This window comes from Solanum pennellii, chromosome 11 (assembly GCF_001406875.1).
Source record: "Solanum pennellii chromosome 11, SPENNV200".
In the NCBI taxonomy this organism is placed as follows: domain Eukaryota; kingdom Viridiplantae; phylum Streptophyta; class Magnoliopsida; order Solanales; family Solanaceae; genus Solanum; species Solanum pennellii.
The window spans coordinates 65,860,431-65,883,584 of NC_028647.1; the positions used below are offsets into that span (position 1 = coordinate 65,860,431).

The 23,154-nt window shown below is 28.0% G+C and overlaps 2 protein-coding genes across 3 annotated transcripts; one reads left to right on the forward strand and one right to left on the reverse strand.

Moving 5' to 3' along the window:
* The first annotated feature begins 11,631 nt into the window (after positions 1-11,631).
* LOC107003475 (WUSCHEL-related homeobox 3-like) lies at positions 11,632-13,397 on the forward strand. The gene is made up of 2 exons (XM_015201813.2): positions 11,632-12,056; positions 12,647-13,397. The coding sequence occupies exons 1-2, from the start codon at positions 11,661-11,663 to the stop codon at positions 12,899-12,901; spliced, it is 651 nt and encodes a 216-aa protein (XP_015057299.1). The 5' UTR covers positions 11,632-11,660; the 3' UTR covers positions 12,902-13,397.
* Positions 13,398-17,320: 3,923 nt separating this feature from the next.
* On the reverse strand, positions 17,321-22,220 carry LOC107004402 (putative respiratory burst oxidase homolog protein H). 2 transcript variants are annotated; one of them, XM_015202604.2, is made up of 14 exons: positions 21,891-22,220; positions 21,618-21,777; positions 21,004-21,052; positions 20,811-20,924; positions 19,926-20,732; positions 19,602-19,694; positions 19,384-19,499; positions 19,198-19,300; positions 18,788-18,879; positions 18,563-18,710; positions 18,357-18,479; positions 18,123-18,251; positions 17,960-18,038; positions 17,321-17,848 (listed from the first exon to the last, which is right to left on the reverse strand). In XM_015202604.2, exons 1-14 carry the CDS (start codon positions 22,087-22,089, stop codon positions 17,739-17,741), a joined length of 2,322 nt encoding a protein of 773 aa, XP_015058090.1. In that variant the 5' UTR covers positions 22,090-22,220; the 3' UTR covers positions 17,321-17,738. The 2 variants fall into 2 exon arrangements, with proteins under 2 accessions (XP_015058090.1, XP_015058091.1); XM_015202605.2 differs by lacking the exon at positions 21,891-22,220 and having other exon boundaries at positions 20,811-20,917; positions 21,618-21,704.
* Positions 22,221-23,154: the final 934 nt, after the last annotated feature.

A 23,154-nucleotide genomic window follows, 5' to 3' on the forward strand; every position in this document is an offset into this window, starting at 1 on the left:
ATTGGAGTCGTAAGTGATGATTTTATATATGTTTTTAAGAAAATATATGCTAACTTTGATAAATGAAAAATCCTTACTATGTCTAATAATACTATATTTTATTTCTATATATATATAAGAATTTTTTTTTCCTCCATCCATTTCAAGTTGAAATGTTACTTACGAAACTTTCAAATATTATCTTTCAATTCCAACTTCAAATATTTCATATTCAAACTTAATATACAAATATTTGAATTTGTATTAAATAGGAAATAAGATGCTTGGACCACTATATGATCCAAATGATTTTAAAAAAAAGTACTGATATTGGAAATTTCAATAGTTTTTCAGAAACAGTAAATTCTTCATTATACAAATAGTTATTGAATTGCCAATTTGCCAAAATAAATTATGGCAGCCTTATAGTTATGTATTTAATTTACGCGATATATCTCTTATATACATAGAATTAATGTTTTGGTCCATATTACATAAAAAAAAATGGTCCATACTACATAAACATTCATCACTTGTAAGGGTATATAGGTCTAAAATCCTGTTTGGACAGTAATCATCCCAATGGGCAATGGTCCTCATCTATATGTATTAATTTTGTATTCAAATAACTTTTTTTTTTTTGTATATTGAAAAATACTACTCTCTTTGTATCAATTTTTATATACTGTTTTGATTTGATAAGAAGTTTAAGGCTGTAATGATATTTTTGAATCGTGTAGTCTTAAATTAAAGATATGTAAAATGTATCAAATTTATTTTATTCTTGTAGTCTTAAACATACTATATGAAAAATTGAAATAAAAAAGTTGCCAAAAAAATGAAAGACACATTCTTTTACAAAAAACTAAACATGAAAATAGGACAAATGAATTAAAATAAGGGAAAATTGTATATAATAGCAAACTAATAACCTAAATTAAATGGAATAGCTGGGTTTGATTTAATTGTGTTCTATAGCAAACATTAGCTAAAATTTGCCAGCATCTCTCTCCCAAAAATCTCGCTCGCCACTCTCCATTCTCGCTCGCCTCTCTCGCTTTATACACAGAAGTGTATAATTCTGTTTCTGTTTTGTATAAAGCGAGAGAAAATTGTATATACACATGCAAAAATGTATATCTTCGTGTTATACACTTAATTATACAATTTATAAACATTTTACTTCAAATATTGCAGAGAAAAAGGCCAACGAATAATACAATTGCGAATTATACAATTGAAGTGAAATACAATTTTCTCTAGCTTTATACAACAGAAGTGTATATATTGTGTTTCTGTTTTTGTATAAAGCGAGAAAAACATATATCTTCTTGCTATACACTTATAATTATGCAATATACATACATTTTAATTCGATTCAACTGTATACAAAACAAATTATACAATTGCAGCGAAATAGGCCAGTAAATTATACAATTTAGGCCAGCGAATTATACAATTTAGGCCAGCGAATTATACAATTGTATATGTATAGCAAATTATACAGTTTTATGTTTGCTATGGAGCGCAATTATGCAAAGTTTGCTATAGCATACAAATATGAATTTTTTGTTTGTTATATGTGAAAGTTGCCCTTAAAATAAAGAGAATTAATAGAAATATTTAAATTCCGATAAAATACATAGCATATTTACATTACATTTACGACCTTTCACCAAAAAGTTTGCATATTTATTCACTTATCGTAGAACATATAATATAGCTAATTAATTACTTAAAACATGAGCTCATATATATATATTATATATTTGATATGTCGCCCGTTCAACTAATGATTTAATAATAATCTTAAAAAATGATATTGCATGGCATCAATATCATTGATACTAACATATAATATAGCTAATTAGTTACTTAAAATATGAACTTCTTTAAGACATATATATTATGTTTGAAAGTTGAACTTTTATCATTTATAGTAACTTGTGACACATTAATTATTAAAAGTGCTATATAACCACATATATGACAAGTAATAATAATATATAGGCTTTTTCAGCGATCGAATTATAATTAATTTTATATGTACTTAGAGCTAGCCCTATTTTCAGGCACTCCTAGCAAAAGATGGGGGTCCACACTGGGGGTTCTACCACTTATTTTTTTAGGGTTTGCTTTTTTTTTTTTCCTTATGTTCACATCGAAAAGTCCTTCATTAAAAGATAAAATGCTAGCTAACTTAAAATTGTCGACTTAAATTAAAGTTCAACTAAAGAACACCATTGAAAAATAGGAAGTGATGGACAGTATCTAAAGCTAGCTAATTCAAAAAAAAATCATCTTAAAGAAATTACTCTATTCAAAAGATGAACAAACCTTAGATTCAATTTCACTTAATCCCCCCTAGACCTAATTATTATAAAAATGAAAATAAACCAAAGTATATAAAAGGGATTTCCAAGTTGATATTTATAAATGAACCCTTAATTATTTTGGTAAAGCAATGCATTTGGGTGACTTAGGTCCGAAGCCCTATTGGCCCAAAATTGGGCTTTTGCCATCGTTTGGGTTTCGGCCTATTTTCGCCCCGTATATCAGCATGTGTATCAGTGATATATCACTTGTATATCAACTTCCTTTCCATGAATACTAGCTTTCTTTCCTTGTAATATTAGCTTCCAATCCTTCGTACAGATGCAATTGACTCAAGAGACAATTGAGAAATTGAACTTTAAAAAGATGATATGGTCGACCTCTTCTTGATAATCAAATATCTTGAGAATATCCAAAAAAAAAAATTCTTTCATGGATCGAGGTCCACATTATCCGAAAAATACGTCACTAACAACCCTTGAATGAAATCTTAAAAAAAAAAAAAGAATCAAGAGATAGAAATCTTAAAAGAGAAGAAAAGAGATTTCTACCTAAATTCAAGAAAAAACGGCTCGAATGGTACGATCACTTTGTCACCCCAGAATGAAAGGGGTGATCTTATAGTTCTTGGTCTATAAAGATGCGTTATTAGGGACTCCATTTTATTTTTCCATTGAGGTCGAACCTAAACTTGTGCTTGAGAGATAGTTATTCATACACTGATAAGGGATGTATAGATTCTCAAGAAGAGAGGAGGTGTGGTGGTTCCCTCACGAGTGAATTAAAAGTTGGATCTACATTGGATCTCACCTGAATCTCCCCATCTATCCTCCTGAGGAGGAGTTTGGTTTCAAACTCCGTTTCGAACAAGAGGAGTACACCATGCTAATGTGCCTTAGAGGCCCTTTCTATCTTATTAATCAAGTGCACTAGCTGCAATACAAAAACAACCATAACGAGCAAGAAAGGAGATGCACTAGGACGCAACGACTTTAAATTCATCACAAACATCATATTCAACCAGTTCACAATTGACCTAACACGCCCATTTGCCATCATAACATCGACATATGGATCTAACTATTATCCTAATAATTATTTTATTAAATTAAACTACAAATTTTTATTGTAGCCCCACTATGATGAATGAATATTTCTAATCGAGGCACCACCAATTCATAACTATTTTACTGACCTGCTCCCCCAAAACTAAAGTTTTATTCAGAATTTCAGAAGACATATATGCACTACAGTGTCCTCTAGAATTCATAATAATTAATCAATGTTTTTTTTAATCAATAATTAATCACTATTATGAACAGTAAATACATTGGCTAATTTAATGGCCTGTGAATCAATCCAATATAATTGCACATAAACAAAAGTCAATGTTGTAAAGATGGTAGGACATACAATTTTGGAAAGCTAGAAAATGACACAATTTTAGCTAATCGTGGATATGAATTTAAATAGAAAAATTCTAAAATTATTGTTTAGAATAAAAGATTAATCGATAGTACTATATTTTTACACCTTATGTGAGAGAAGTACGGGCTAGCCTTCTATTTTTTTGAAGGAGTGTATTATTATCATGTTATATTTGCTTTATTTCTTGGTATTTGCTCATATATTTTTCTTGCAATTTGATTTCGAACTTTTTTTAGTCGAAGGTCTATTGAAAACAGTTTCTCTTTGTTATTTACAAAGATATAGACGCTAATACACGCTATACCAAAAATAATATTTAGCACAATTAATTAACAATAATATTAAATTGTTGCTAAATATATTAACTAATATTTTAACACTCATTGATAATATGTATATTCATTATCGCTAAAAATTATTTTTATTTGATATACTGTGACAAAGTGATATAACAAATCTTTATGAACTAGAAAACTATTTATCTTTCAATCTCATTTTTTTAAAAAAAAATCCTTCATTCTTCATATTGATTAATTTTTTAAATATAATTAAAAGATATTCTATTATATTTACTAAATCTAAACATACATTAGGAAAAAAAAAATTCATTCATCTACATTCCCTACTCAAATAGTATATCTCTTCAACTCCCACTAATTTTTATGACTTAAATCAATCTATAAGTAACAATAATCTATGATATTGTTAGATTGTTATTTCCATCTTTACCTCCTTTTTTTTAATTACTAATAGTTTTTCTTTTTTTCTTTTCCTTTATTTTTTTTTCATATAGGAATGTATTTAATTATTAAAAAATAAATATAAAAATAATTATGTGATAATATGATCATTATTTTGATAAAGGTCATCGATATATTTCTTAAGAAAGAGAAAATGTATCTTTTTATCTAGTTGTTGCTTTCATTGATGATCTAACTTATGAGAAATATTTAATAAACTGACGTCACCAATGAATCAATTGTGTCACATGCAACGTATTGAATTGAATGCTAGTGATTGTAAGATAAAAAATCATTGGATCTTTTAATTCAATTCCTTAGTCCCACCCGCACCCAAAAATAATAATAATAATAATAATAATAATAATAATAATAATAATAAAAAGGAAAAGGCTCAAATATGCTATTTAATTTTCAGAAAAGGCTCATTTATTATTAAAGAAAAGATTAATTTATGCTATTATTTTTTAACAATAATTTTGTAAAACCATTTTTGACATATGACCAATTATAATTCGGCCATGTCACTAATTTTTTTAGTTAAGATTTTTTTAAAAAAATGTATTCAATATTTATTTAGAATTTTGAATTTTTTTATTAAAAAATTGATGACGTGACCAATTATAATTCGGTAACGTCATCAACTTTTTGAATAACAAAAAAATCATTCTTTTTTCAGAATTATGATTTTTTTAATTAAAAAGATTGATGATGTGGTCGAATTATAATTGGTCACATGTCAAAAATGATTTTACAAAACCATTATTAAAAATAATAGCATGAATGAGCCTTTTCTTTAACGGTAATGACATAAATGAGCCAAAATTTTAACTGAAGATATAAATGAGCCTTTTCTGAAAGTTGGATGACATATTTGAGTATATATATATATATATATATATAGAAATTCCTTCTGGACAAAAGATATTGGAACCAAAATAGTATCATGTGAAATTGCTTAAAATGTACTTTAATTAAATTGTAATAACTAAGTAACAACTTAAAATATTTAAAATAAAATTTGATTAACTCAACATTTCATTTATATCACATAAATTAAAAAATTAGAAATAATATATTGAATTCGTTTTAACATATACACCGTAAATACATATAGAAAGGGACATATATAAAATCTAGACTCTTCAATAGTATTATGTAAAACTGCATGGAGTTGGCTACGAAAAGTTATTAGTACAAGCCGTTGTTAACCAAAAATATGTAAATTTATAATTTCAGTAGTTACACTATGTTTTATATAATTTATCAATATATAAATTTAATTTCTTAAAAATTGAGAAATTATAATCCTATAACACACCAAAAATTTGAACCAATGTAGTAGGTGATAAAATTAAAGAGTTGAAACTATTAATAAGGACAAATAATGACGTGACAACTATATATATTTCTCTTTAGGGAACATATAATTAATTAGTGTGTGTAGATAATTAATTTTGCATTTAGTTATTTACCAAAAAAATCAGAGTTATCAATGTTGCTTGTGTCACAAAACCCAAATTTTATATATGATGACCTCACTATAGATATGACTATTTATAAATTTAACTCATGCCAGCTCACCAAAAATTAATGTTAACACGTGTAAAAATTCCAAGACAAGAAAAATGGCATAGTCAGAAATTTCATAAAAAATATTTTAAAATTTTAAATTTAATTAAAAAAAGCAATTATAGAGATTCGTGTCATTGTTTGCGACAAAATTACAATCATTCGACGAAACTAAATATTCTAACACCTATATCTAATTTTAGCCGGAGAAAAAAATTTCATATAAATTTTTTTACATATAACTAGTTATCCGTTAATATAATAATCAACAAGAATACATATTTCTTATATACTTGGCTATAAATATAATTATTTTAATAAATATAATATTTATATAGATTCATCGTTCTCCGTTATTACATATTATCATATATCTTCAATTTAAATAATAAATCTACAAAAAAAATACAAGATACATCTACTATAAAAAAAAGTGTAAAAAATAAAATATAACTATTAGATAATAAGTAAAAATAAAATAAAAATAATATTAAGACAGTGATACGATCGCATCTAATAAAATCATTCTTACCTAACAATTAAGTTAAATGATATAATTTTTTTAAAAACATAAACACACATATTTCAGCACACAAAATGAAACAGGAAAATGTTTGGTGTTATAAATTTTGTGTGTTGAAATTCAACTACTTATAATAACTATAATCATTTACATCCTGTAGTGAAATGTTAAGCGTATTAATCATTACGGTTGGCAATTGAGTCTACTTATGCAACAATTATTTAATTACAACTTTAATTTTGACGGCTACATGTAATAATTATTTTACCTTCTAAAATCAAACATTACAACTACAAGAATTTGAAATATGAAATTTTATATCTACCTAGCCTTTTATGAAATTAATTCACGCTGCAACTAATTTTAATTCTATGAATATACACCCTACTGTATTTCTTTTGTCTTTATGAGTTTTGTTTCAATTTTTATTTGTTTTTGGGAGAGGAAAGATAAGAGTTAATACTCTAGTTTCTTTTTTAATCAATACGGATTGTGGTGATCAAGTAATGAGATTATTCAATACTTAATCAGAGGTTTTAGGTTTGAGCTCTGATATGGAGAGAATCATGTTGGAGGCGTGCCTTACCTCCGAATGAACGCTGCAATACGCGACTCGCATTTAATCAAGGCTTTGATTCAAACTCTCGATATTGAGTGAGAAACTGTTTTTTTTTAATAAAAAAATACTTATATCGTCTCAATTTGTATGACACAGTTCAAGTTTTAAGAGTCAAACATCTTTATTTGACGGTAAATTTGGACGTACAATCTTCAAGTTTTTTGAAAAAAATAATGGGAAAATGCACAAGTACCCCCTAGACTATGACCGAAATTCCAGAGACACACTTTAACTAAATTAAGGTCCTATTACCCCCTGAACTTATTTTTTTGGTAATTTTGTGCACCTTTTTGGCTTACGTGACATCCATATATCATCCACGCACCTCAATTGAGGGGATTCGCGAAATGTGCCACGTAAGACAAAAGGTGCACAAAGTTACAAAAAAAAATAAGTTCAGAGGTAATAGGACCTTAGTTTAGTTAAGGCGTGTCTCTAAAATTTCGGCCATAGTCTAAACAGTACTTATGCATTTTTCTAAAAATAATTTCTATTTTTAAAAACTACATAAAAAAGTATTTAAAAAGCATATGAATAAAATGTGGTAATTTATCTTTTGTTTACCTATTGAATTTTGAATTATATTATATAAATTGGGAGATTTTGAAGTATATCATATAAATTGAGAGAGAAAAATTGGAGAATTTTAAATAAATAATTTTTGAGTTGAGCAAGTACGTGATCCTTATTTCCTCTATCTCATAAAACTTTTGTTGTAATTATCAATTGCGCATTAACATATTTTTGGATTTTAGTATAATTTATATCCTTTTTAGGACTTGTGAACTGTTGAATAAGAGTGAATTTATTTGGTACATATTCGAAGAATAGATATCAATTACAGGTTTCTCTGAGGTTAAAAAAAATATAAAAAGAAAAGATCACTACAAATGATAATACATAATTCATGGAATTAATAATCTGAAAGAACAACAGCTTGCATTTTTTTAATTTTTCTTTAAAAAAATTGTGGTAAGGTTAGGAGGAAATTATCAGATAGAGAACTAAAGTTTCACCTAATAAAATAAAAATTCAGATAACTAATCAATTGAGATAATATTGTTAACTTTTTTTTATTCCCTTTACCGAATACTTTTATAGAAATAACTTTTTAATAAAGTAATCATATTTAATCCACTCATTCCAGAAGTATTTTTTACTATATATAATAAATATTTGTGTTTAATTAATCTTTTCATAAATACTTTAGAATATTAAAATAAGGAAAAACACATATTATAACTTATTTTACTTTTCATATTATCTAAAACAAAAATAACTATATTAAGTGAATCTTCTGCTTGAATAATTAAAAAAAATGGAAAATAGTTATTGGCTGACTTATCATTAACGATTGTGCTGGAATGGATGACGCTCCTCTTTTCTTAATATTTCGAATTTGAGTATAAACATAAAACAATTTTTAATACGAAACATTCTCCTCTAATATATACGTTCGAATTAAAAAGGAAAAATCTCAAAAGAAGTTGGCTTTATTAATGTGGTATACAATGCATCCAACTCCCTAGCCTTGTCGCAGTAATGATATGAATTGAAATAAAATAAAATAATGATATGAGACTCGTGTGATGATTAAATCATCAGTCACCTATTAATTTATTTTTTAAAATTCTTTGCCCCTATACAATAAGTCCGCGTTCACCTATATATTTTAGTTTTTAGGTGATGAATGAGTGTAGTGATCATTCTAATTGTAGTTTTGTTGGTATCGACATATTTGCTTCTAGTGAAAGAAATTTTAGAAAATTTAATTGTTTTTTTTTTAATTTTATTTTTTAATTTGTTTTAATTTAAAATTATGTAAAAAAAATATTATAAATTATAATAATTAACAACTTTAATATATATCGAATCTATGCTGGCATAGGGGTATGAGATTCATAGTTAGCCTTAAAAATACGAGTGCAAAAATAAGTAATTTTGACTAAAACTTTATGTTTATATTAAAAAATTTCATTCAGCACACATTAATATTAACAATTTATATAGAATCCAATAAGTTAAAAAATAATTAAAATTTAACTCATATAAATTAAAATTTCTCATTCCACCTCTACCCCATGCAATATGTAAATATAATACGGTCACATTAAATTAATTTCTTACCTTACATGTTGACACCCAGCTTAAAAAACATAACTCTTTTAATTATAACTACCAAAATTAATTAATTGAAATAAAGGTAGAGGGGGAAATCAATTTCATTGAACCCACAATTAACCCTATTTAAAATATATGAATGAGCCTATATAGTCACACAAGTTAATGGAGTTGTAGAGTGAATTAATTTTTCTTTTGGATAGTACATGTACTTGATAAAATATACAAATTAACTTTTCACTTTGTTTAAATATTTAGAATGACTAGTCACATTCTTGTTAGATGAAAGTTTTTAGGCTTAAGTCATCAACAGTCCCTTAAAGTTGTTCGCATAATTCACTTAGACACCTCAACTAAGACTATTACCTATTAGACACTTTAATATTAAAGAATATGTATCTATTGAACATAAAACGAAAACTTTTTAAAAAAATATTTTGCGTGTAATTCACGCGCATTATCTTAAAACAATGACAAATAAAATTATGACACTTGGCACATGTACCCAGTCTAGCAATAAAATATAATTTTTCAATTTAAAAAGAAAATCTCCCCCACCCCCACCTAACCCTTTGACCTTTTTTCTTCCTCTACCCTGTGAACCCCAGCAGCCACCATCAATTTCACCATTGATAATGGAGATAACAAAAATAAAAATCTCCCGTTCAAATTTATTCTCCTATCATCTGTTATTCTCCATTCGTTTTGAGATTTTTGTGAAAATAAATAAACGTCAATAAATTATTTTTAAGATTCATGACCAAGAAAAATTGAAAGTATGTTGAATTTTTTAATATCATCTTTAATAAATTAATGAGTGGCGATGTTTGTTCAATCGGAGTGATCGAAATAGAGATGGACGAATATCGATCAATTTTTAACTTCAATGTTCGAATTTTTCTTCTTCTCACATATTAAATTAGCAGATTTTTTTTTACAAAAAATGGAAAAAAAAATAACGAAACAAAATGCTAAGAATTTTGAAATCATTAGAATGGTGGGGGAAGAAGATAACCACTGGTGCATGGGTATGGGGNGAACTGTCCTTTTTTTTGTTAATTAATTTTTTTTAAATTAACTTAGGGGTATAAATTAAGAAAAAAAAAAGGAAAAATATTATTTTAAATAAATTAACGCGCTCAAGGAAAGTGAATTACACGTTATTTGCCATGTCAGCATTTTGTGTTTAATAGGAATGGCTTTTGAACAAATAAAGTGTTCAATTGGCACAAGGATTAGTTGAGGTGTCTAAATGAATTATGCGGACAACTTTGAGTGGTTGCAGATGGCTTAGGCCAAGTTTTTATAATATTTGTTGTGATTTGTGAAGTAGTAGTACAATTGTAGGTATATTCTTAAAGAAGTGTAACATTTAAATATTTATGAGTCCGTGTTATTCACCAAAATATGGACACACAAAAGTTAGAAGTTCTTTTTTTTTTCTTTTTGAGGTAATTCCTTTTAATTTATTGGATAATGTTTGAGGATAGATTAAAATTTGAGTTTTTTAAAAGATGAATCAAATGTAGTTGAGTTAAAGTTTTGTGTTATTGTTGAGAGTTTTTTGAGAAAATGAAAAAAAAATATTGTTAGTGTTTAGGAAATATTCAAATGATTTTTAAATATATTGTTCAACAATTCTTATCTTTTTATTTTAAATCATCAAAAATCAACACTTTTAGTCTTCTTTAAATACTTTACGAATATTAATTTTCCAATTTTGAAAAAACATGATTAAAAAAAAACAGAATCACTAGGAGTAAATTACAACAACAAAAAAATTAAATAGATTTAAAAAAAATAGCAAACAATTACATCATACTTAAAAAAAAAGAAATATAAATTATTATGAAAACAACACATCTAATATGACTTCATATTAAAATTATAACTGAATTTTTATTTTATTGATAAGCATTCGATTCTGAAACCTTTAAAATCATGACTTCTCTTACCCCAATGTAATAATAATAATAATAAAAAATAGGTCCCTTGGTTAAACAAGTAGAATATGAATAATTAATGAGTCTATATGAACAAAAATATATATTCTTCATCCTCCCTTAAACATTCATGCACAATCCACAACTGTCAAAATGTGTCAAAATCCTCTATATAGATAGTGAAATTAATATTAATGACCCTAACATTTTTTTTAAAATTTATGTGTAATGCACATTTTTATTAAATTCAGTCCCACAATAAATGATATTAGGATTAATTCCAAACTACCCCCAATATTAGACACCCCACATCTTCACTATCTTTTTTTTTCTCTATAAATAGATATTAAAATCTCACTTATCCATATAGTTTAATCATCAAAAAAAAATAAAAATACAATATGCAAGTTTTGAAAAGAGAAAAAATGGGAAGGCCAACAAGATGGAGTCCAACACCAGAACAACTTATGTTCTTAGAAGAAATGTATAGAAAAGGTTTAAGAAATCCAAATGCTACACAAATACAAAGTATTACTTGTCATTTGTCTTCATTTGGGAAAATTGAAGGGAAAAATGTGTTTTATTGGTTTCAAAATCATAAAGCTAGGGATAGACAAAAACTTAAGAAAAAACTTCTTGCACAAATGAATCAACAACAAATATTAGCTCAATATCCTATTGATGCTCATAGTACAACTACTACTACTAACTCCAATAACAATACCCTATTTCATTGCCCTACTACTGATCAGTACCAAATATGTCCTTTGACATCTACTACTGCCCTTCTTCAAGAGGTATGCACAAAAATAGTGTTTTTTTTTTTGTTTTATTATTGCATGAGGAAACTATTTCATAAGTTTGTTTAAGTTGTTTCTGACGAATTTATACCGTTAGCGTCTCCATTATAAGAAAACTGTTAATTACATGGGGATTTTTTTGAGGATTAATAAGAAAATTTGCAGAAATCTTATTTTTCTACAAATTTTGATACCACTCCCAGGAAAATCTCCATGTAATTAATAATTCTCTTGTGGTGATATGTCTAATACCATTGATGTGTTAGAATATACCTGTCCCTAGTTGATTGTGTAAGAAATTATGTCTTTGGTGACTATATATTTGAAGAGATGATTAGATTCTTTTATATGATATGATGTTAGCATTATATTTTGGTAAATATACATTTTTAGTTAACGTGTAAACCTTAGAACTAAGTTATATATTATATGTATGAGATTAATACACTTATCTCTCATCGATTATGAAATATTTTCAAAGAGACTTACTTATATTCGTGCTGGTTATTATTTTGATGGACAACTGTTTATGTCAAGTTCTCTTATTATACTTTGAAGATTCTTATTTTTCTTTTTGTGTTATATAGGGTGGAATCAAAGAAGCATCATCTCAAGTAATGACTTATCTATATCCAATGGATCTCTCAAAACCAGCTGATCAAAATATGGAAAATTGCATGATAAGACCCTATGGAAAAGATTGGATCGTGATGATGAATATTAATCCAAATAATTCACCATATTGTCTTAATCGACCCCTCAAAACCCTACCACTTTTTCCTATAACAACAACCGATGACCTCAAAGACCAAACAACATCTTCCACTAGTTTAAGTCTTTGAGAACATATCGTCAGTATAAATAATTTTTTACACCATCAGATTATATCCCAATGATATATACTATCTGTGATGACAGATAAAAATGATTTCATGGTGTAAATTTTATTTATATTGACGATATATATTGTGTGAACTATAGATTTATTATAATAGTAACTTTGCATGAGCTCTATGCGTAGTATTAGTACTATCTTATTTTTATTTCTTTGTACCAATAGAATTCTTTGCTTCACACAGAAAAAGAAAAAAGGAAAAAAAATTGGCATAGGATATAGTATCTAGTTTTACTGTTTGAGTGTGTACCTTGTAAAGACAGTTGAATATTATTAGAGTGTTGTCTTAATTGATGGTTTCTGTTAAAAATTTTGGGTAGTTACTAGTAGAGGAAATATCTGAATTGTCTAATTCCATGTGTAAAGTCATTTTCCATGATGAGCTACTTGTGGTACTAGTAGTTCTAGTTAAAGAGCAGTAAGTAGTTGTCACTTTTTCTTTATCCGCGTTTGATATTTATAATAGAGTCTGATTAAATACACTTCATATACCTACGAAGATTCAAATTCGAAACTTCTGATTAAAAATGAAGGAGTATTTAGGATTCCACCACGACCCTTATTAATATTGATACTTCCTTTCATTTCAATGTATCATTAGTGAATATATATACCTACGAAGATTCAAAATTCGAAACTTCTGATTAAAAATGAAAGAGTATTAGGATTCCACCACGACCCTTATTAATATTGATACTTCCTTTCATTTCAATGTATCATTAGTGAATATATACCTACGAAGATTCAAATTCAAAACTTCTGATTAAAAATGAAGAAGTATTTAGGATTCCACCACGACCCTTATTAATATTGATACTTCCTTTCATTTCAATGTATGATTAGTGAATAGTTTTTTTATCTAGATTTTTAAACTTTATGTAAAGTTAAAACTAGCCAAATTACTTATGAAATGGAGTGAGTAATAAATGCTCTTTTTAATTAATTTAAGTTCTTATACAAGGTGGTTAGGTTTGTTTATATTTTGTTGTTCATTATTTTTAAAATAAATTTTTATTTTTATTTGCTATTTTTATTATATTAAAAAAAGGTAATAAATTTTTTTAAAATTTAATGCTAAACATCATTATGATTAAAAAAATCTTTGTATCAATTATTATTTCTTAAAAAACATGCAAAATTCTAAAATGTACAAATAAAAATATACAAAACGAGTATTAAATCAGGCAAAATATTTTCAGGTTTAATTCTCACCGCCTCCCAAGAATAAAAATAGAACACTTTCATGTCTTTTGTCCATGAAAAAGAATAAATCAAACACAGAAACATATCCAAAATTTAATTAATCTTGATTATTGGCTCAAACTTTTGAATATTTGTTGAACTTGTAGTGACTTTTCTTGAGCCGTGTATCAAAAATTATCTTTTAATTCCGTAAAATTACTTTAAAACTTATATATATCTTATTCTATTTAAATTCTACTAATCAATAAATTATTATTATTGTTGAAACTATAGTGATTTTTGACGTGTATATATCTATGTTTTGTATCGACATAATATATAATTAAATGATAAAAATATATTTTTTAAAAATTTTAGTTTATATGACATTGTTTAATGATTGACACAAACTTAAAAGAAAAAATAATTTTAAAATTTATAAACTAAAATAAATTATAAATTTTTCTATGAACTATAAATTATCTTACTAAAAGTAAAACAATTTAAAAAAATTTAAACTATAGTCACTATATGTAAAAATATATCATTCTTTTAAAAATTACACTAAAAAAATATATCATTAAAATAAAAGAAATAAATAATCACACACTTCAACGAAAAAGTGTCATAAAATGTTGCCTGCATACGGTTTAACTGTTTGAGTGTGTGTTATTAAAAATTGAGATGAACTGTTTTGAGTTAATTAGTGGATCATCTGTTACCAGTCTGAGTACTGGTAAATAGTACTATCTGAATTGCCTCACCAATTTTTTCATTAACAAAATTCAAAATATACGAATTAAAATAATTATAAAAAAATCGTAAGAGATTCATCATCTACTAAATATATCATCAAATAAAATATGGATGAATCTCTTGGATCAATTAGTGATTAGACGAAAATTTTCTCTAAGAAATTCAAAATATAAAACGTAAATTATAGAATTTAATTTCAACAATATGTCCATAACCTTTTTATGATATAGATATAGTGTAATTTTTTAACGAAAAAGTTAAAAGTTTGAATCCGCTCCTACAAAGGCTAAACCTGACAAAAATGCAATTTTTTTTTTTATAATAAATGCATGAAGATTACTATAAATTGGAGTATTAAAAATGGACGTTATATGGGTGGGCGCATGAGAAAAAATATCATCCCTAGCAATTGATTCTTCATGTCATGAATTAAATACAACATCCCTTCTCCATTTATATTTATTAATTAATAAATCCGTGTTGTATTTTATCGATTTCGTAAGAAATAATGTTTAATATAAATATTTTATTATCGTAGCTCTATTTTAATTAATGTAAAGTTTTAGGTTTTGAGAAATTGTTTGGAAAATAAATAATGAATGTTAAAATGCTGAAAAAGTAAAAGTAATCAAAGGAAATATCTTTATAATAAAAGTAGATCTATTGTTTTCTAATTACTTATATTGGTGAGGACTTAATTTCCACTTTAATCACCTCTTCATTTTCCTCTTTTACCCTTTATATAATTTTTCTAAAAAGATTTCTTTTACTTGTTTTTTTAGTAGAAAATCTAAATTTGACTATTAGTACTTTATTTAGTTATCTAAATTCAAAATTTCATTATATGAGCCCAATTTGTGACGTTATATAAATTTCAATCCATAACCCACCGGAAAACTCAGGTTTTGAAATATCAATTATAGAAATGATAATTATGAGATAAATATCTTTAGGATTAACAATGATATTCACAATGACTCTAGGAGCAATCAAGAAAATGTTATTTAAATATCAAATCAAAAGTTTACGAGCCTCGTTTTCTAACACTGTAAATTATTTGTTACACGATTTCATAATAGAGAATTTTATTCTTCCTTGTATAGAGTTCATTATTTGTGTCTTGTTATTTTAGTTAGTTTATGATAATGAGATGATTCGCTCACAAGTCCCTATGAATAATTTTTAATGACTTTATTAACGATTGTGGATGTCTTTAGGAGAACAAGTTTTCTAAAAACAACAACAAGTAAAAGATTATACACTAATTTGAAAGGACAAAAGATCTTGAAAAAGGAAAAGCAAAAAAAGGATCCAAATAAATATGTTGAATTTATATACATTGTTAGTTTTACTCAGTGACGAAGTTAAGAATTTAACAAAGAATGTGTATTGAACCACTCTTCGCTTAAGGTGACTCTACTTATGAATCTGTAGTCTCTATCCCATAACCTATATTTCTTATAAGTTTATTCTTCAAATTATTATTGTGGAGTGACATTATATAATAATAAAAAATAATGCAATGTATCCTAATGTTAATATTCATCAATGCAATATAAAACGATACACGATATATGTATATGAGATAAGTGAATTGAGGAGTATATGTCATATAATCCAGGCAAAGATGACCTCACTCTTAATATTATTACAAAAACTATAAAAATGTTGTCAATATCAACATATCTTTGAATTGACGAATTCCTCTTTTATCACTTAATTAAATTTGTTGATTCTATGCCATATAAGCCACTCAATAGATACAACATGACATCACTTTATATTATTAAAATATTTGTGAAATTATAATGTCTATCAACAATATCTTTGAAGTTGTTTGCTAATTAAATGCTACCATTATTTTAATTTATTTTCATGTGGAAATTTCCAGAGAATAGACTTAGAAAATTAAAAGAAATATGTGGTGCTTTTATAAGGGGAGTTGATATTCTTAATTGATAAATCACGGGAATAATTATTGCTCAAAGGGAGACAGTGTGAAAAGAAAAAATAATAGTACGGGAAAGCACATGCACAACTTTAAGTATAGTTATTAATACAAAAAATAAAATAAAATCATTATATTTTGCTATTCTTTTGTCTTTAATTAAAGCAAACGTGACATCAAATATATATCTTTAAAATTATTATATTACACAAACAATACATCTTTATATATATATATATATCAGTTCAAATTTTCCTCTAAACAACTCAATTCTTAAATATGAGCTCTTCTCGATGTCTTAATTATTTTAATATATTATTCACTCAAATTGATTCAGGTTCGGAACATGTCTGAATTTTGAATAATATCAATTGTTTGTTTTGTCTCCAATAAGTGCAAAAGGGCTCTTGGCCCTGTATCATTCCACCCAAAATTATGGCAATTATCAAATCATTGCAATTCCTTTTATTCTCAGCCCAGTAAGTGATTAATGCCAAGCCCAAAAGGTCACACTTGGTATCAGTTTCACCGGCATTCATTATCAAAAAGAACTTACATTGTTTGACTCAGACAAAAAAATAATAATCAAGCCGCATGTGAGAGCATTTGGACATGTAAGCCCTCTCTAACAGCTTAAGCTTTACGTTGTCACAAAAACTTGTGAGAATGGGAAGAAATGAACCTTCTCACTGTAGAATCACATGATGCTCTCTAAACTAAAAAACATAAAGACTTGAGACTGAATATACAAATTTGCAACAAATGAAATTCCACTTTTATATTTCTCTAAGTAAACTCTTATAGCTAACTAGTATATAGTACTAGTACAAATTTAACTGCAAATATATTGATACCGATGTTTGTAGTGAACTCTCAAACTGTGAAATCATCGCGTACTCTAGAAGTTCTCTTTGTGGAAGTTGAAGCGCGTGGACGAATTTAAGCTAAATTCTTGACACAACTTTTTGAGTGGTTTGGTAAGTGTTGGACTTCCACAGTAAAAAACACCTGTGCAATATACCGTGATGTTTCAAACATGTTATTATAGACTGAACGATAAAGTAGATGAGTGTCCATCCGTGAAATTAACCTTGAAGTAGTTCAAAAATAGAGGCTTACCAATGCGAGATGATGGATGTGTAGCTGCTAATTGAGCAAACACTCTTTTCCAATTTGGTCTAGAGAAATGTGTTCTTATCTGTCGGAGAATCAAGTGTTAGAACAGTTCTAATAAAAAAGTTGAAGCTAGTAGTGTAGTGATCATTAGATCTTAAGAAAATACCCGGCTTTCTGAGACAACATCAACTCCATTTTTAGCATGTTGCAGTGATTGGACCATTGTGATTAGTGCTGATCGTGCGTCCCCTTCTTCATAAACACTAGTCAAGTAGTTGTGCATTTCTATCACTTCCTGCAGGAGAATATTAAAGTTTCATGAGCATGAAAAGTGTATTAGTCCGAGTTTATGCTAATTGAGGAAACTACTTATTCATAATCTCAGGGTTCAAAAACCAACATTTTCGTCGTGTTCAGCAATGTCATCCATTACACCCTTGAACCAGTCGAATGATCCTTGTTCTCGTGTCACCCAATAGAAATATGCTCTTTGAGGACCTTTCTTGCCGTCATCTTGTTGATTCTGCAGTTGTTGGATTATGTTATATTTTCTTTTGTCTCTGCTGTTGTTATTAACAAAATACTTCTATATGCATAAGCTCTTACATATCCCGATTTCTGGTTTAGTATGTCCTTTATAATGCTGATAAATGGCGTTGCTCCAATTCCTAAGCCAACTAGTAGAAGGATATCATACTTCTTGTAGTTCTGAGCTGGTGCACCATAAGGCCCTTTGATAATGATCATTGGATTTCTGATTCAAAATTTAAGATATAAGTTTCAAAGCAACATGAAGATGGATACTATTAGCAATAGATCATTGTAGCATACTCGGCTTGAGATTGTTCCGCATCCTTCTGGTTATACGCTTTAGTTTCCATTCTAACAAGATTTCTCGTCTTGGATGGTGCCTCTTGACATGCCTGTAAATGCGAGCTTTAGGATCCCAAGAGCAAAGAACAATAGGAATAAAAAACCTTTTAAATTCCTTATTCATTTCAGCGAATTATGTATCTTGATTTTACGAATCATGCCTTAGTAAATTGTCTCCTACTATCCTACACAAAGACATTGCAAGAAGCACCTGACATAAAATACATATCTGCCTACTATGTGATAATTATGTGTCAAACCGTCAACGATATGGCTGGATACCTATCTTTACTCAGTCAAGTTTTGTACACCGCAGAAAATGAAGAGTAAAGTTGTTTTAAGAAATGAAAATTAGCATAGTATAATACCTTTTCGAATCTGGTTCTAAGCTCTGTAGTCCAGTCTCCTAATGTACGTATGTGGACACTTAGATAGTCGTCATCTGGTGCAGAAGTGATTGAGAATGGATGCCTGTAAGAGACGAATAGAAATTTCTTAGCACAAGGATATTGACAGTATTGAATATGTTTGATTAGAATTTGTGCTTTAATTACCATTCGAAGTTTGATATATCTGGACATTTAACGAACAGGTACATTCCGCTCTTGTACTTGAATCCTGGAGGTTTAGTCATATATAGTGCTAGTACATTCCCTGTATATATAACAGCCTGCATTTTTTGTTTTACGACACAGAAATGAAGCTGAATTTAGAAATTTTGCAACTACTAAGAGTTTTTCTTGAATTGATATAAGTTTCTTGGAACTAAAACCTTTTGGATGTTCACGTGGTAGCGGTTCTCATTGATGATAAGAACTCTTTCTGTAGAATACAGAACTACTGGGACTGCAAGATACATCCATGTCTGCATATTAAAGGTATTTTTGCTCATTCAATCATGACTTTTCTATAGAAAATTCTTTAACTAATTTGAAGAAACATTGAACTAGATATCAAGAGTATAGAGCTTATATTCATGCTACATTTTCCTCAACATTTGGACAACGATATGATTTATGTGCATAATTGAACTAGTACTTCTTTCAATACCAGGTTAACAAGTGTGATAAGGTTATCAAAATGCAAGTGGACATACCGTCTTTTTGTACCATTCGTTGGTAAGGAATATGAAGTAGCCGTGGAGGATCAAGAGCACGTACACAAATATCAGCAGATGATGTGCATACCAAAATGCATTAAATCCAGCCAAATGATGAAATGACCCAGGCAATTTGATGATATTTCTTCGGAACGAATGTGTTGCCAGTGTGAAGGAGAAAAGCATGAAAAGGGTCATTAGTATCCCCGTTACGCCTGGAACAGATACTACTAGATCCATGTAAGTTGGTTGCTGGTAGCCAAAATTGCTTCCAAGAGCTGTCATAAATTTACTCTCTGGACAGGACGTTAACTTTACGAAGTTGCAACTTGTGTGAAACAATACATGAATAAAGGCCCCTACAGTAATTCCTACGGCAACCATTTTATGAAAATTGATGTTATCATCAAAAGGTATAATATAACCAAGGAAACTTTCTCTAATCTGAGTAAGAGTTCTTCGGCATACTGGAATGAGAATTAGAGCCATATTGAACTTGAGAGTTTCCCCTGCAGCTTTAGCTAAACAGACACAATATCCCATAATCTTGAAGGCTTCTCTCCTTTTAAATTGTTCAACCTTCCATATAAATAGTATGATATTAATGGACAACCACAACGTTACGACCCAAATTCTTTTCCAGTTATCGTATATCTTCTCCGAAGTTTTGCTTAAAAACTTGCTCACTGGAGTTCTATATTGTCTAGGGATCATGGTTTTTGCTAATGTTTGTGATCTCTTCATGTTATTTTGCCCATCTTCTGATCCAACCATTCCTCTTAGTAGAGATTCAAGTTGCCATATCTGTTTCAAAGTTGAATTTTAAAAACAAAAAGAAGACGACTTCGTATAGAAAGATGGCAACTTTCAGTGGAATTTTACCTCAATATATCCTAAATGATCAGGATCTAACTCTTCCATGATTAAAGCTGCATATGTTGCTGCATGTTTCTTGAAGTTTGTCAATTTGTTGGCTGAAGCACTCATCACTAGAACCTTTCACAAAAAAGTATTAAGTAGATTGACTCCCAAAATAAACAAAGAACAAATTCACTTGTGAGTATGTTTTTCTCACCTCCTTGACCTCTTCTTCTGATAGTTTCCCATCACCATTCTTGTCACACCTGAAAAACAAAGAAGGATGGAGCTTTTAAACAACGAGTTCATCTGAACTCCGTATCTTCAAACTAGAATATGTACATGTAGTGGCTGAGCAAGAATTCTCACTAAGGGGATCCGATAGTTACAATGTATGCATAAAAAATAATACTACAATGTAAGTTTTCATCTAAGGGGATTTGGATGAACCCCTTGACCCTACCTGACTTCGCCCCTGAACACATGCACGAAAAACAACTAAAATAAGAAAAAATATCGAATTTTGGTCTCATAATTTCAAAAGTACAACGTGTTTAATCTCAAGAACATTACACATTGAATCCATCAAGTTTAAATCATGAATTTATTCATACTACAAGATTGACAAGTTTAGTCCCTCCAGCATATGTTCTTAGTTTTCCTTCCCTCCCTAACCCCCAGCTAGGCCATAACTTTAGTTCAAACCATATATACATATTTAAAAATCCTATTGAATATGCACACAACTCCGTAACTTTAAAAGATTAGAATCCAGAACTCATAAGCTTCAAATCGCGAACAAAACAAAAAAAGGAATGGAAAATTTCTTACATGTCAAAGAAAATATGAAGCCTTGTATCAGGGCAATGAGTTGATATATCATCCCAAAATTCTTTAAGTTCCTCAATTGTTATCCCATTTTCTGCATTAATCTTCTTTCTCCTTGCCATTGTATCAAACAACTCCTCTGCAAATTCCTTGCTTTCCATTCCTTTCATTTCAAAACAAAAACAATATCACATTCTATCGAGGAATTTTAGTAGCTCAGTTGATAAAAATCCCCTTTTTCCCTAGCCCCAATAAAAAAAAAGGAACTTTTCATACCTATAGAGGGTCCAAATTTGTCTTTGAAAAGAATGCCATTAACAGCATTTAGATGAAATCTTTTCTCAACATTTTTCCAAGCATCTGCTTCTTTTCCTGTTGTATTATCAAGAAAATGAAGGCTCTTGAACCCTCTTGCTGCCCCTGATTCTATTCTAACCATTTTTTTTCTTCCATTTTCTATAGGGGTTTCTCCCATTTTTACACAAAATTTCTTCTTCTTCTTCTTTATGTTTTTTCTTCAAGTTTTGATCTGCACATAATATGTTGCAGAGATTAATTCATAATGAGAGGTTTGGAAGAAGAAAACATGAATTTTATACAGGTGGCATAAAGGGTTAAAAAATGCAAAGTTGTTAAGTTAGTATATACTCCATATATCATCGTTCCTAATTAATTGTCATGTTTCATTAATTTTTTTAACTAAATAAATGAATTATTTAAATTTATAACACTTATCACCAACACACCTGATAATATTTTTTAGTTATGAAAAGGTAATTATATATATTACTCGAATAGTGGTTTTTTTAATATGTATTTTAAATTTTTTAAATATAAATATTATAATTTTAAATAGAAAAATATGAGAGTCGAATATTAAAGTAATTCGATAGTAGGTGATTAAATATTGATGTAGTTTTATGTGGGAAAGACACTCTAATCTCATCTTCTCTGTAGTTAGGCCTTTGCATGGTATTTTTTCTTCAATTTTATCATTAAATTACATGTTACTTTTTTGGTTTCACTTATTTTATTATGTTATTGTCGTTTTGATTTTTTTTAACTTTCTGCTTTGATTTTTTTTTTTGAGTTAAGGATTTATCGAAAATGATTTTTTAACTCAATTAAAAGAGGGAGAGATAAAATTAAATACGTCTAACTTTTTTAAAATTTCACTTGTGAAATTATCCAAATATATTATTGTTATTGTTATTGTAATGTTTGTAAGTATTAGCAGGATGAAAAGTTAGTACTTAGTAAATTTATTAAGAAAAATGCTTGCAACCAAAAGTTATGAAATTTATTTTTTGGTGAAATTATGTTTCGGAAAAGTTAAACTTATCTAATTTTCAGTATAAATGTTTAGACATTATTTCTTAAAGCAAATTTTACAAAATGAAGACTAATGTGCATAAAAATATTGTGTTGGCACGATTTAGAAAAAGACCGTACCTCAAAAGAATAATGTATAGACAAACTATCTTAATATACGTATTAATAATTGTTTACACAATTTAAACATGTAATCTATATTTTATTT

What these genes read in the sequence shown, in the direction of transcription:
- LOC107003475 (XM_015201813.2), top strand. Translation starts at nt 11,661, where the DNA reads ATGCAAGTTTTGAAAAGAGAAAAAATGGGAAGGCCAACAAGATGGAGT. An exon ending in CTACTGCCCTTCTTCAAGAG is followed by an intron (nt 12,057 to 12,646) that starts GTATGCACAAAA and finishes TGTGTTATATAG; the next exon opens with GGTGGAATCAAAGAAGCATC.
- LOC107004402 (XM_015202604.2), bottom strand. Translation starts at nt 22,089, where the DNA reads ATGGGAGAAACCCCTATAGAAAATGGAAGAAAAAAAATGGTTAGAATA. An exon ending in TTGCTGAACACGACGAAAAT is followed by an intron (nt 18,252 to 18,356) that starts GTTGGTTTTTGA and finishes ATTCTCCTGCAG; the next exon opens with GAAGTGATAGAAATGCACAA. An exon ending in ACATCCATCATCTCGCATTG is followed by an intron (nt 17,849 to 17,959) that starts GTAAGCCTCTAT and finishes TATATTGCACAG; the next exon opens with GTGTTTTTTACTGTGGAAGT.